The following is a 13,904-nucleotide window of genomic DNA, read 5'->3' as shown; positions in this document are numbered from 1 at the left end:
TATAAATTATTTCTTAACCAGCCTACAGTTTTCAAGCAGAAGGGTAACAAGCTGCTCTACTGGAACCAATTAGAAGTAACTGTTTCAAAGGCCCTGTAGCTCTAACAGAAAGTCTACTAGATCTTAAGGAGTAAAGAGGATAAGGATGATATCTTAGTGTAAGACAGTGGTTCTCAACCTTTCCAGAACTCCTTTCAGGAGTCTTATTTGTCTTGTGTACCCCAATTTGCACCTCACTTACAAACTACTTGCTGACAAAATCAGACATAAAAATACACTATTATCATAGCACACTATTACTGAAAAATTGCTTACTTTCTCATTTTGCCTGTATGAAATTTTCGTTTGTACTGACTTTGCTAGTGCTTTTTACGTAGCCTGTTGTAAAACTAGGCAAATCTTTAGCTGAGTTGATGTATCCCCTGCAAGATCTCTCCAAACTCCAGTGGTATGCATATTCCCAGTTGAGAACCACTTGTGTAAGACACATGTGCTATAGATGACATGCCATAACCCTCCAATGAGCCAGGATCAGCTTAGTACAGGCATCAGCAACCCCTGGCATGGATGCCAAGAGTGGCATGCAAGCTGATTTTTATCTACACATGAGATGGGAGCTCCTCCCCTTGCAGCCACGAGCTTGCTCAAAGCCATGCTGTCTGTGGATTAACAAAAGACCAGCTAATGCAACCAACCATCACCTAAATGGCAAAGCTTTGCATCTTAATTTATTTATTAATGAAGCTGTTATAAGTAGGACTATTAGGCTACGTCTACATGGCGCTGTAAGCTCAAAATAAGCTATGCAATTTGTGCTACGCAAACTGCATAAATTATTTCAAGCAGATTTTGAAATAGGCTATTACAGTATGTGGCACCGTGTAAATGGCACCACACGTCAAAATAAAGCCCTGTCTCGCGGCATACCCATAACTCCTCATGCGATGAGATGTGCATGGATGCTGGAATAGCACACCCGCTATCTCAAAACTGTTTTGAGACAGTTGCATAAGACATAGGCAGCTATTTCAGGATACCACCATTCCCAAAATAGCACCCACCATTTAGACATAGTCTTAGTGACTTTAAAAAGTATCACTGGCACTCGGACTGTACATAGAGGTCAAAAGGTCATTTTTGGCACTTGGCCTTGGAAATGTTGCTGACTCCTGCCTTTGTATCTTAGCTCCTCAAGACACATGGCTCGAGCACTTGAGTTAAAGCATTACCCCTTGATTTGCAATAGCAGGTCCCCTGCTCTTTGTAGATATGTCACTAGAGGCAATAGGTCATATACATACAGACCTAGTACATGATGCTAGTGTTGGCCATGGATCTGTTACATCCCTAGTGTTTGAGGTGTGACCTCCTGCTGAGAAAAGCTTTCCACTGCATGCACTGGAACAGGACAAGTGTTTGCATTTTCCCATAAGGCTATCAAATGCAATGCAAGAACAGGATACCTTTTGGCTCACCTAGACAACTGGTGACTACAGACTACAAAATCCTGATTTGGGTCTTAATTGTGATTACTGCTCAGGGTGCACACAAAGAAATGCCAGACACCAAGTGGAGGATTCTAGTCTAGTCTCCAGCGTGCCAAGATATGATCAAGCCTGGTTCCTAAGACAGCAGAAGTAGCAGTTTGTTTTTAAAATAAAGGGATCCGATAGGAATACCTTTCAAGTTGGATTACAATATTAGTTTGGCCTGAGAGAAAGAAACTTCATGCAGGTCAACAATGCCACCTAGTGGTTAAAAATAGCTTTTCCAGCCTCCTCAAACTGAAGTGGTTGGGGGGGTCATACATCATAGGATGCAGTTACTTTGCAAACCTAAGTCTTGGCCAGGGTCCATGAATTTTAAATAAATAAATCTGATTTTTTTAATTTTTAAATCAGCAATAAAATCTAATTTTCTCATTTAAAAATAACAGTATCAGTTACATCTTATCACAAACATACTACACATACTTTTACAGTCTCATAAAAATGAATGGATTGCTCTAGTCTGTCCAGCCAAACTTCTAGTTCTTATTTCTTGAAAGTTCTGGGCTTTCGATTTCTGTTTCCCATCAGACTAAAAAGTAACATGTGCAAAGGTAGATACAAGTTGGATAGGCCTCTTTTTGTTCTGTGCTTAGATGATGGTGGACCTGGGCCAAGCACAACATAAGTTAGCCTAAGAGACTGTCTTACCTACGTCTACGCTGTTCCCCTAACTCAAAATAAGATAAGTAATTTACACTACACAAATTAAACATCTTATTTTAAGTTAGTTTTGATATAGGTTATTTTGAGATTTGGTGCTGTCTATACAGCAGCAAATTTCAAAATACAATGCTATTTCAAGGAATCCCTTACCCTTCTTGCAACAAGGGATGATGAAATAGTGCGTCTGATATTTCAAAAACTATTTTGAAATACCGGACACATTTCCTAGACATGGAGTTACTATTTTAGGATACCAAGCTCTGCAGTGTAAACATAGCCTTAAAGACAGAGTGACAATATACAGGAAAGGACAGAGGCAGCAAAGAAAGGAACAGTGGAGAGGACTGGAAAGAGAAAGAGAAAGCATTATTCAACACACACAGAGTTTCCTATATCCCCCCACACTTTTGCCACAGAAGAACTGTCATGGCTTCTGGGTGTAAGAGAGACCTTATCTGGGAATATTTTGAAGATATGCATTCCCTGGGAAACAAAGGAAAAGATGGCAAGTGTAAGCAGTGTAAGAGGAAGATGCAGGGCCTAGCTGAAAAAATGAAACATCATAAGGAAAATTGCTTATTGTCAGAAAATTATGGGGATAAAGATTTGGCTATGTCTGAGAGGCCCAAATGGTTAGTAACAAAAATAATTCACTTTGCAATGCATCATTCTTCAAGACTCTCTCTATGCCTTTTAATGTAAGTATGATTTGACAAGTAAATTCTCAAGCTATTTCCTGTATTGGATGTTTCTAGAAAAAAGATTTATCTTAGCTAATCCTTCTGGCTTATTTAATTAGTTAACTAGGTTTAGAATTTATCATTCAAGTATACAACACAGAGGCCGTGTCTACACTAGCCAAAAACTTCGAAACGGCCATGCAAATGGCCATTTCGAAGTTTACTAATGAAGCGCTGAAATACATATTCAGCGCCTCATTAGCATGCGGGCAGCCATGGCACTTTGAAATTGACGTGGCTAGATGCCGCGCAGCTCGTCCAGACGGGGCTCCTTTTTGAAAGGATCCTGGCAACTTCGAAGTCCCCTTATTCCCATCTGCTCATAGGAATAAGGGGACTTCAAAGTAGGTGGGGTCCTTTCGAAAAGGAGCCCTGTCTGAGCGAGCCGCGTGGCAGTGAGCTGCGTCAATTTCAAAGTGCTGCGGCCACCTGCATGTTAATGAGGCGCTGAATATGTATTTCAGCACTTCATTAGCAAACTTTGAAATGGACATTTGCCTGGCCATTTTGAAGTTTTTGGCTAGTGTAGACGTAGCGAGAAAGCTGTAGTAAGAGAAATCTAAAGTTGCCAGTTGCCATTGAGTGTCTTTTTCTTATTTTACATTACATAATACATACCGCTAATTTTAGAACATCATGTAACAGACCACAATGGTGACACCACAGGTCTATTTCCTGTTATATTTCTGCATAACTCAGTTTTTCCAAGGGAACTCCATTCTATACTTGTTTTCTCAAACTTGTTTTCTTGCCAGTGAGTTCAGTAGGGCTTACTGAAAAATTACGTGCACTCGAAGCACAGTCTTCACTTTTTTGGTAGCTTGATTTAAACCAGTGATTTTGGAGTGATTTAAATTATGATTAAAATGAATGATTTAAATTGCCTTGATTTAAATCAATCCACTCTGGTCCTGGCTTTGCAGGACAAAGCTCAATGGACTCATAAGGTACTGCAGCAGGCTATTCAATACTTGCAAGACTGCCTGAGAAATGATGATCCAACATTCTGTTGGAGAAACCCACAAATTAAGCACCATGGAAAGGAAGTTATCACATGAGGGTATTAACACAAACACATGGGCACAAAGTTCAACAGCACATTGGTCACAAGTAATGGCATTTCTTGTTCTTATTTTAACCCTGCTACCAGCCAGGTCTTCCTCTAGGCACTTCTCAGAGCTAGGCAACTGATACTCCATGGCACAGATCCTGAGCACATCATTCCCCTTAAGGGACCAAGGTTGGGAGAGACAAGCATTTACTACCAAGTGTAGCCCTGGCTCAAGTCACACATAGTAACAAAACATATGCCTGCAGTAAGCCCTTGCTGGGGCAGGTCCCTATTCTGGTAGCTCTTAGGGGAAGGGAGGGCCTTTTACTCTGATTGCAGAAGGCACTATAAGTTCATAGCACTCAACAGTTATCTCTGTGATCTTATTTGCCCTACGGAACTTAGATGCAAAGGACCTGCATGTTGAATATGTCACCTTTCTGAATTTCGGAATTGCTCTATTGGGTTAATCGCCTTTTTACTGGGGTGTAGCCTTTGCAGCCACCTACTTCTTGCTGAGTGATCTGACATCTTCACACCAGGTTGTGCTGGCAGTAATCTGGGCACCAGGCTCCTTATCTGCTCCCTGAGTTGGGCTAGTGATGCTCTGGACTCCATGTCCCTCAGCTGCATCTTGGGTTGGATCAGGAACTAGCAGAATCAGAAGAATCAGTGCTACTGCACCCATGCAAGGAGTTATCTGCAGAGACAAATCCGGAGTAAAGTCAGGGTCACCCTTCCTCCGATGCTGAAGGCCAGTTAATAGCAAAAGAGAGTCACAACATTACTCCTAAAGATTCACATTTAGGGAAGCTGCAGACAAGCCTAAAGCCAGCTGCATGTGTCACCTAGGAATGATTAGCTTTTCTCTCAGAGGAAATATCCTTTTGGTGATGCTAGTGAAAAGATGTGGTATATTCCCCACCCTCCCCTTATACATTCTCTTACGCAGAGGCACTGTCCCCTTCTCTGTATTTCCTGGAGAAAAAATTATGGGGGGGGGTGTCTCCTCAATGCAACATCAGGATCTTGAGCAACTGAATCACCAGGTATGGGAGCTGCAGCATCTCTTCTGCAGCTAGAAAAACATTCACCCCCACATGCACACACCTTATCATGCAAGTACCTCACTGTGGGCGGGGAGGGCCAGTATTCAGATCACTTTGAGGAGCATCATGTGGAAGAACTGAGTTTGGGACTACCACAGTTCTAGTCCTAGCTGTCACTCACTTTCTGTGCAGTTCTAAGTCCAAATCCATATCCTCTGCACCACTGAAACTAAACATACTTCCCAGGTGCACTAGGAAGACTTATCAAGTGCTTTGAAGATATGAAATGCCCTGTAAGGATAGAGCATTCATCATGGTAATATGACTAATACAAGGCTAGAATAGAGTTGTTTCCAGCAATATTGTCACAAAACAGGTTCATCTTGTAACAAATCCTCTGCAGAAAGACATGATTCTATGCCAAAGTGATGATCATGTTAGTTGTTAGGTGTCTGTCTGAAAAGGTCTCTAGGCTCACCCTACAGCTACCATCAGCTTCACTGTCAGCTGTCCTTATTCTGTGTAATTATACTAGAACATCCAAATCCAGTTCTTCCACATAGGTCTTTAATTAAGAAGTGCCTATGAAGCTACAGAGGATTCAATGTCCCACCTAAAAGTTGAGCGAGTGCAGCTCTGCAGTTCACCCATCCTTGCTCTGAGCACAATTACAGTCATGAAAACTTAACAAGCCACTCTCACTCCAGAAAGAGTTCCATGAAATAGTGAATACATATAAGAATGGGGAGCTTTAATGAAAATATGCTAGGACTGCAATTTTCTTCTCTATTGATAACTATGTGCGCCTCCATTCATTCTTGTATTTTGTGTTTTTTTAATTTTTTTAAGTTTCTTGTTGAACACAATCATCAGAGGAGTCCCTGCATACTGAACTGCAATCCTAGTGATACAGATCCCAATAGGCTATATGGCTTTCAGTCAAAGCTCAGATTTTACAAGTGGATCAGTATTGAGAAGTGAGAGAAAAGGAAAGACTCACCCTGAATGCCCAACGCCAGTGGCCAACAGCCTGGGTTACACTAGATGCCAGAACATAACCAAGACCACTGTACAAGACAAAATACGATGCCAAAATTTCATTGGTTTTCATTAGCGCAGTAAGACTCCAAGACCTTGCAGGGGTAGGATTTACTGAAAGGAGCACGGAGTAACATTTTTGCAGTCATTTCCTAGCAGTGAAGTCTATTCAATTCTAGTTTCCAGAAGAATGAGTAGGATTTAGGAATTCTAACCTGTTCAGAGCAGGTTTGAGATGATAACAATACCCAAGCCACACTGTCACTGGTATTTATGCAAATATGTTGATGCTGAAAAATTGGTACTGATTTTTCACAGTACAGACATACTCTGTATGTCCTTACTGCTGAACCCCAGGCAGTCAGGTTACCCTTCCCCCATGAAACAGATTTGGAAGGCAGTGGGAGATTGGCTGTTGTTCAGCAGCCCCACGCAAAATGTTAAACTTGGGGATCAGCTACCCAACCCTGTTGGACTATCCTAGAAAAGGACTTCCAGGAGCCCTGAAGGCACAGAAGCAAGATAATGATGCTTCTGGCTTGCCCACCCTCCCCACAATGAAGGTAGTGGACAATGGGAGGGTGAGGAGGTAGTGGCAAGGCTAGGAAGTAGCTACAAGAGAGGATAATCCAACATATCACATAGAAGGTGCTGTTTCCTGGGAGCATACCTTTATTCTGTGTAATTACACCCAAACATCAAGCTCGCAGAGAGGTTCACTGTAAGACCCTGTTTGTTTAAATTATATGAATTCAATTGTGCAAGGGTTCCTTCCTTTGGATTTAACTGGGAGCTCAAGTGCTAATCCTGACTCTCACAAGCACACTGTGGGACCATGGACAGCTTTTCTATACAATCAGTATTTTCCCACTCTCAGAGCACTTTTTTATATAAACAAAGTAAACCATCATTTCAGTGCTTTATTCTTTTTATGTGCAGAGCTGTTTGAAAAGTGTAAGTTTTTCACAGGAATTTTTTTTTAAAAAACATCCTCCCTAGCAATATTTTTAAGGAAAAATAAAAAAAGCTGACAAGTTTTGGGTATTTCAGAAAATTCTGCTTTTCAGTTCATTTTTGTTTTATTTAAAAATTCAATTTTACCACCAAAATGAGAGTTCTCCACAAGAACAAAAACTGGTCAAAAAGCCATATTTAGTTGAAAAGGTAAACATGAAAAAAATTCAGCCAGCTCTCTTTAAGCAATCCAAACAGAAAACAAACTCTGCCCTAAAAAGCTTAGTCTTAAGCACAAATCAACGTGGCTTCGTTAAGTTATGGTATATGCAAGCTCATAATATGCCGTGTTGTAGCTCTGCACAAGTGATCCAAGATGTGCCAGTTATTGGTGAGCAGACAAACCTTCCAACGGGGATGAAGATATAGAAGATAGACAATATACAGGTCCTTTGGTCCTTCTCAAACAGGTCTGCAATGATAGTAGGAGCTATGGTGGAGTAACTGGCGGTGCCGATGCCAACAAATCCTCGTGAAAGGAAGAATATCCAATGGTACTGGGGACAGAAGAGGCATTAAGATCCAAAATGCATACGTGAAATAGAAACTACCATTTAAGGAAACACATTTTTCATGGGATAGGAGTTTAAGGCCTGTTCTACGCTATAGAGGTAAGTCACTCTATGTAACAAGTCAACATAGCTTAGATTGACTTAGAGCAGTGTCTAAACTGTGCTACGAAAATGAGAGGCATTCTGTCATCAGTTTCTGCCTCTTGGGGAGGTGGAGTACTCGAGAGTACTCTCATATTGACTTGCCGTGTCTTCTTCAGACCCACTAAAATAGAAACCCCTTGCATCAATCACAGCAGCACCAATTTAGCCAATAATGAAGCCAACCCCTTAGTGTAGACAAGGTCTTAGCCAGAGTCATTACAATTACCAGTGTTTGCAACAGTGAGAACAATTTGAGTCCCTTATGCTGATCTAAGAAGAGCATCTAAAGTGACTGGGCCCAATCCTGCAGTGCTTGGCATTTATTCATTCATGACTCCCATTGGGCTTCAGGCTGCTGTCTCCTCCCACACCTGCACACCCTTATACCCCAACATTTCCTTCTGCTGCAGCATACGGTGAATTCTTGGGATGTCCCTGAGGGGTATTCAATGCATGATCAGTTTCTCTACAGATTCATCAGCCAGTCCCCTAGACCTTAATGTACATACTCAGCAAGAGGGCAAGGACACAGCTAGGAGTACTGCAGCAGCAGCAGAGGTGAATAGCTTCACTGGTGCACTATGGCCTGGAAGTGACAGAATATCATTCTTCATAGAGATTTCCTGCACTAAGACCACTTATTCATGTTTCAAGGAATAAAATTCAGGCTACCTGAAAGCTTTTACAAAATATAACGTGATCAGAACAAATGTTCCATGAGTCAGGGCAAGACTCAGACAGTTGATACTAGAAGTACCATTCCAAATAAGCAAGTGACATACCGATTCAGTTATGAATGAGCTGCCTAACGTCACACCTGACCAGAGGGAGATACCAACACTGAGGATGATTTTCCTGTTGTAACGGTCGCCAAGGTATCCAAACAGGGGTGCAGACAGCAAAAAAAATAAGACGAAGACTGCAATCCAAAGCAAGAGTAGTGACAATGCTGACCAAATTACTTTTATACCACCCATCCATCCCCAGAAAGGCATACCATGTGCCACTTACTAGGCTATATGTCCAATATTGAAGTTGCAACCCCCCAGATTCAAACAATTTATATTTTTATATTCCTGGCTTCTCATCAGTTACAAGATGGTTGGATTTATTAATTCTGTCTTAGGTAGTGATTTTTCTAGCTATGAAATTTGCAGACAAAGATGACAGAGTCCATAAACAGAAAAATGTAAATTTACATCAATAAACTGGATAAAAATTGTTACTAAGTTACTTTTTTTAATATACATAAGTGAAAGACATTTCTCCCAATAGGCCATGGGGGGACACGAAAAATTCAGCCCAAGGTTGCACTTTAGTGACAGCTCCCTGGCTTTTATTGGAAGCCCTCGCAGATGATACAGCTGCAGTTTGACACTGTCAGCCCAGTTTATTAGTTCATGTAACCATGCGGAATGGATAGGATATTCTCAAAGTGTGATACATGAAGGGGAACTGCCCTTAAATACTATTGAATTCAGTTGAAGAGTTCTAATTCTGGAACTGATCGTTTTACAGAGCCTGAAAGATATCCAACAGTTAAAAGTAAATGGAGATTACACACAATGAGCACTTTATGAAGAACTTTCATTTGTGCCAATTCCTTAATGGAAAAAAATGCTATTTAATTTGTTAGTCTCCTCTATTTCTATCCTGGAGCCAATGGAATTGACCCGGTTAGAATTTTACCTACTGTGTTCAGTGCAGCAAGCAAACATCTTCGCCAGTAGCAACCTCAAGGTAAGATTTTATGTGCAGAATTTTATTGCCCAAGTTTTAAATTAGATGAGAAACCAAGTTTGGACCTCCTCAATTCTTATGGTTTAAGTGCTGTAGGAACTTTAGTGACCACAAAGTTAAGGACTTTCTTTACTCCAAGAAGACTGAAGTCTTGATGGCTACATCTACATGAGAGGGTTCTTCCAGCAAAACTGGGCTTTTGTCAGAAAAATCAGCAGAAAGTCTACTTGCAAAATGTGCTTTGTCAACAGACTGTTGACACAACCTGGCACATCCACCAGCAGTGTTATACCTGTACTCACTCAGGTATAATGTCTTTCTTGACTGTTTCCTGTAGACAAAACAGCCATGTTCATGCTCTGGGGCCCTTTTGTTGACAGACAGAGCTTCCGGTTCCCTGGGCAGCCCTGTTTGATGAGTCTTCTGGTTGGCCCTTCTGTCAAGAAAGTGGCCGGGCAGTCTGGCTGCTCTCTTCGACAGAGTGTATCGCTTTTTTGATCTACTTCTATGTGTAGACACAATCTGTCAACAGAAGTTTGGCTGGGACATTCCTTCCTACAGTCACTTCTGTCAACAGATACTTCTTGTGTAGATGGAGCCAACTAGACTTAATTTAGCCAGTGACTTTCAGTCTTGTATTTCGAAGAAAACTGACTACATATTTTAAACGTCAAATTGAAATCAACAGGATAGTGGGAAACTGGTAAAAATAAGGAACAGGGAAAACTAGACTGCATTTTAGAGACAGAAATCAAGGATGTGGGGCAGGCTAAGCTGCTCCCAGTAGTATATCTCTTTACCTGTCTGCAGCAAGCCTGCACTGCCATCACTGAGGTCAAAGTACTTCTCTATATCTACCAGCACCCCTGAAACAAAGAGAAAAATCATGATTTTGCAGCTATAGCAGAGTGTATCATTCCTCAGTAGTTGCCATTTTACTTATTTGCTAACCCCTTCAAATCAAGGGGTTTCATGGAGATGGTGAGTTTGGCCTATCCATTTTCACAGGGGCTATAATCTTTAAACTGAGATGTAAGCTTTAAATCTTCAATTGTATCAGCTGGGTCAACATATAAGCACCCCTTCAAAGGGGCGAAAATTGACAGGCGGAGTTCGAAATAGCGGCTGTCGAAAAGGAGTGACTGCACGCTAACAGCGGATCGATGGGTTGATCCACTTTTTCGAAAGGCCGCCGCAGTCTTTCGAACGGGAGCATTCACATGGCTCTAAGCTCTCCTTTGAGAGAAGGGAGGCAAGAAACGTGGTGGGCAGGGTTCCGTGGCCAACAAGCCCTTCTGGGACCGCAGCCAGCTGCTCCCTTAAAGGGCTGTCCCTCCACCCTCTACCCTGCATGAGCTGAGTGCTGCTCAGCTGTCCCCAGCCCAGCAGAGCCCACTCTTGCTCCAGGATGGAGGAACAGCAGCAGCTCCTGCAGGAGGATACTGTCATTCTGGAGATCCTGCTGTCAGTGCTCTGCACTGATGCTGCAGCCGCACCTGATCTACTCGAGTGACTGAGCAGTCTCCCCAGGGCCGTGGCGCCCCTCCGCCCAAGACACCACCGGGTTACCCCACAGGTGCTCCAGTGCCTCTGGAGCCACCACAGCAGCACCAACTGGTGGGAGCACCTGGTGCTAGGGGAGTGGAATAGGAGAGGTGGCTGTGGAACTTCTGCATGTCGAGGAAGACCTTCAAGGAGATCTGCCACTGGTTCGTCCCTGCACTCCAGCACCAGGACGCTTGGAGAAACAGGTCACGATTGCCATCTGGAACCTGGCCACCCCGGACTCCTACCGCTCTATGAGACAACAGTTCGGGGTGGGCAAGGCCACCGTCGGGGCCATACTTATGGAGGTAAGGCAGTCCCAGGTCACGTGCCCCACATGGGCAGGTGGGGGGAGGCTGGGGCGAGGAAAATCTCCAGCTGCAGGGGCCAGGTGGGCGGGGGAAAGGCCAGGAGGAGGCAGGGGGCAGGCTGGAGCCAGGGGCAGTAGGGGAAGGCCCGCCACACCCTCATGGGAGCACACATCCCCCTCTTCCCCATGCAGGTTGTCAGAGCCATCAATGCAATGCTGCTGCACAGGGTCATCTGCCTGGGGGATCCAGATGCCACTGCCATCGTGGGCTTCGAGGACCTGGGATTCCCAAACTGCTTCAGTGCATTGGAGGGCATGCACATCCCCATTAGCGCCCTGGCACACAGCACCAGCCAGTATGTCAACAGAAAGGGCTACCGTTTGGTGGTCCTTCAGGCCCTGGTGGATGTTAGGGGCCAGGTCATGGACATCTACATGGGTTGGGCCTGTCGCACCCACAACCCCTGGGTCTTCCAGAACTCCAGGCTCTGCTGGTGCATGGGGGACGCACATTTGTGCCACAGCGGGAGATCCCAGTGGGGGGATGTTACCATGACATTCTGCATGGCACCAGACATGGCCTATCCCCTCCAGCCATGGCTCCTGCTGCAGTACGTGGGACATCTAGACCCCAGTCAGGAGGCATTTAACCAGCGCCTCAACCACGCCTGCAACATTGTGGAGCGGGCCTTTGTGCACGTTAAGAGACAGTGGAGGTGCCTCCACATGTGGTTGGAGGTCAGGGTCCTCAACATGCCCCAGATGGTGGGTGCCCATTGCATCCTCCACAATGTTTTGGAGGGCAAGGGGGATGCCTATGCCTGGGGGGCACAGTGTGGCTGGTGACGGCTACAAGCAGCCGGGTGCAACCCCTATCTGCCAAGCCCACAAGGACAGCCTCCGTATTAGGGAGTCCCTCAGGCAGGCCTTTGCAAATGGCTGCCTGTGACCCTCATCAATGCCCACTCCTCATGCTCTTCCACTGCCTGCCATCCCCGCCACTGCCACCCCCACTCCCGCCATGGCCTCCACCAGCACTGCACCCACACATCCACCACCCAACAGCCCTCCCTGAAGAGCACAGCATGAGGGGGTGTATGGTAAACAAACCTTTATCAACAACCGGACAGTATGTGCAACTATGTACGGGGGGGGGGGCGACATGGTGTGGAGGGGAATAGGGGGCTCTGAACCTTGAGGGAGGTTGGGGGGGGCTCATTCCAGGTCCAGGGTGGTGGGCCATGAATCCTGTCGGCCCTGGGATCCCCTGCCTCCCCAGGTGCGGGGTTCCCCAGCAGGGTGGGGAGGGGGTGGGGAGCACCAGCAGGTAAGGCTGGAGGGGTCTCGGTGGGGGCAGCAGGAGCAGGCTCGGCAGGGGGGTTACTCGGGGGCCCAAGAGGTGGGCTACATTGGCCACATGCTCCTGGAGCGTTGTGCTAATGCCCTCCAGGGTGTTCAGCCATCTCTCCTACACTGCCCTCCGCCTCCACAAGCCGCAGATGCTGCTCAGCCACCTCAGCCTGGCAGTGGTTGGCTGGGTCCTCCTTGGCCCAGTAGGGGGCCCTCTGGCTGTGGCCCCAGTGGCACATGGCATGGGGTGGGGCCTGGCCACCCTCAACATCTGGCAGGGGGCTTTTGGGGATGAGGGACAGTGCTGGGTTCTCCCAGACCACGGATGGTGCAGCTGTATGGAGAGGGGGATGGACAGCGTGTCAGTAACATACAATGGCCTCAGGGGGCCTGTGCCCCTCCCGGGGCACCCATCCCCGCAACAGGCTGGACATCTCATCCGACAGTGCCGTGGCTGTGGGACTTCTCAGATGGGTGGGCCTTCCCAGCCTGTGGTGCGTGGTCCCAGGGTGTTGTCCAGCACCGACCAGCCACTGCCCCATATGCAGCTCATGGTGCTGTCCACTGGGGGTGGGTGCTGGCCATCGCCAGTGGGCTGCCAAGGATGTTGTGTACCATGGCAGGCCAGCATGTGTGTGGCCCGGGACCACTGGTCTGGTGTGCAACCAGCTGGTGGTCATGTCGGTCTCCTGAGTCCCTGGTCGGGGCTGCTCCTCTGCCTCCAGCTGCAGCTTGTCTGCTGACGTATCCATGACCACTGAGGTGGGGAGTTGTCCCAGGGCCCCAGGATGCCCTGGAGCTCCCAGAAGTAGGGTCAGGTAGCTGGGGCTGCCCTGGAGCAGCTGGCCTGTTTCCAGGCATAGCCCTGCTGCAGTTCTTTAACTTTGGAATGTACCTGTTCCGCGGTATGCTCAGGGTAGCCCACTGTGAGGAGGCCCTGGGCCAGGCGGGAGATTGCTGTGGCATTTTGCTGCTTGATGCCCATCTCATGGAGGACCTCCTCCTCTTTCCAGAGACCCATAAGGTCCCACAGCTCCTGCTCCGTCCAGGAGGGGACCCTTTTTATTTTTCTTCTCCCCAGAACCCTCGTAGCCCTTCGAGGGCTCGGATGGGGGGCCTAGGGGCTCACATGGGGGCTGTGTGCTGGCCATTGTTGCGTCACAGAGCATGTAGCTGGAGCTTGTGCTGGGGCTGCTCC

General features: G+C 46.1%; 1 protein-coding gene across 1 annotated transcript in view; it reads right to left on the bottom strand.

The window, feature by feature from the left end:
• LOC142023311 (protein spinster homolog 3-like) overlaps nucleotides 1–13,904 on the bottom strand; it is a 98,923-nt gene that overhangs the window by 36,439 nt on the left and 48,580 nt on the right. The window contains exons 3-7 of the mRNA XM_075014125.1: nucleotides 10,302–10,367; nucleotides 8,544–8,680; nucleotides 7,451–7,602; nucleotides 6,054–6,120; nucleotides 4,514–4,704 (exon numbers count right to left, since the gene is read on the bottom strand). Of these exons, the coding sequence (XP_074870226.1) occupies nucleotides 4,514–4,704; nucleotides 6,054–6,120; nucleotides 7,451–7,602; nucleotides 8,544–8,680; nucleotides 10,302–10,367 (613 nt within the window). The remainder of the gene's footprint in view (nucleotides 1–4,513; nucleotides 4,705–6,053; nucleotides 6,121–7,450; nucleotides 7,603–8,543; nucleotides 8,681–10,301; nucleotides 10,368–13,904) is intronic.

This window comes from Carettochelys insculpta, chromosome 19 (assembly GCF_033958435.1).
Source record: "Carettochelys insculpta isolate YL-2023 chromosome 19, ASM3395843v1, whole genome shotgun sequence".
NCBI lineage: Eukaryota > Metazoa > Chordata > Testudines > Carettochelyidae > Carettochelys > Carettochelys insculpta.
Note: the sequence above shows the minus strand (reverse complement) of the source record. Positions and strands in the feature narration are given on the sequence as shown.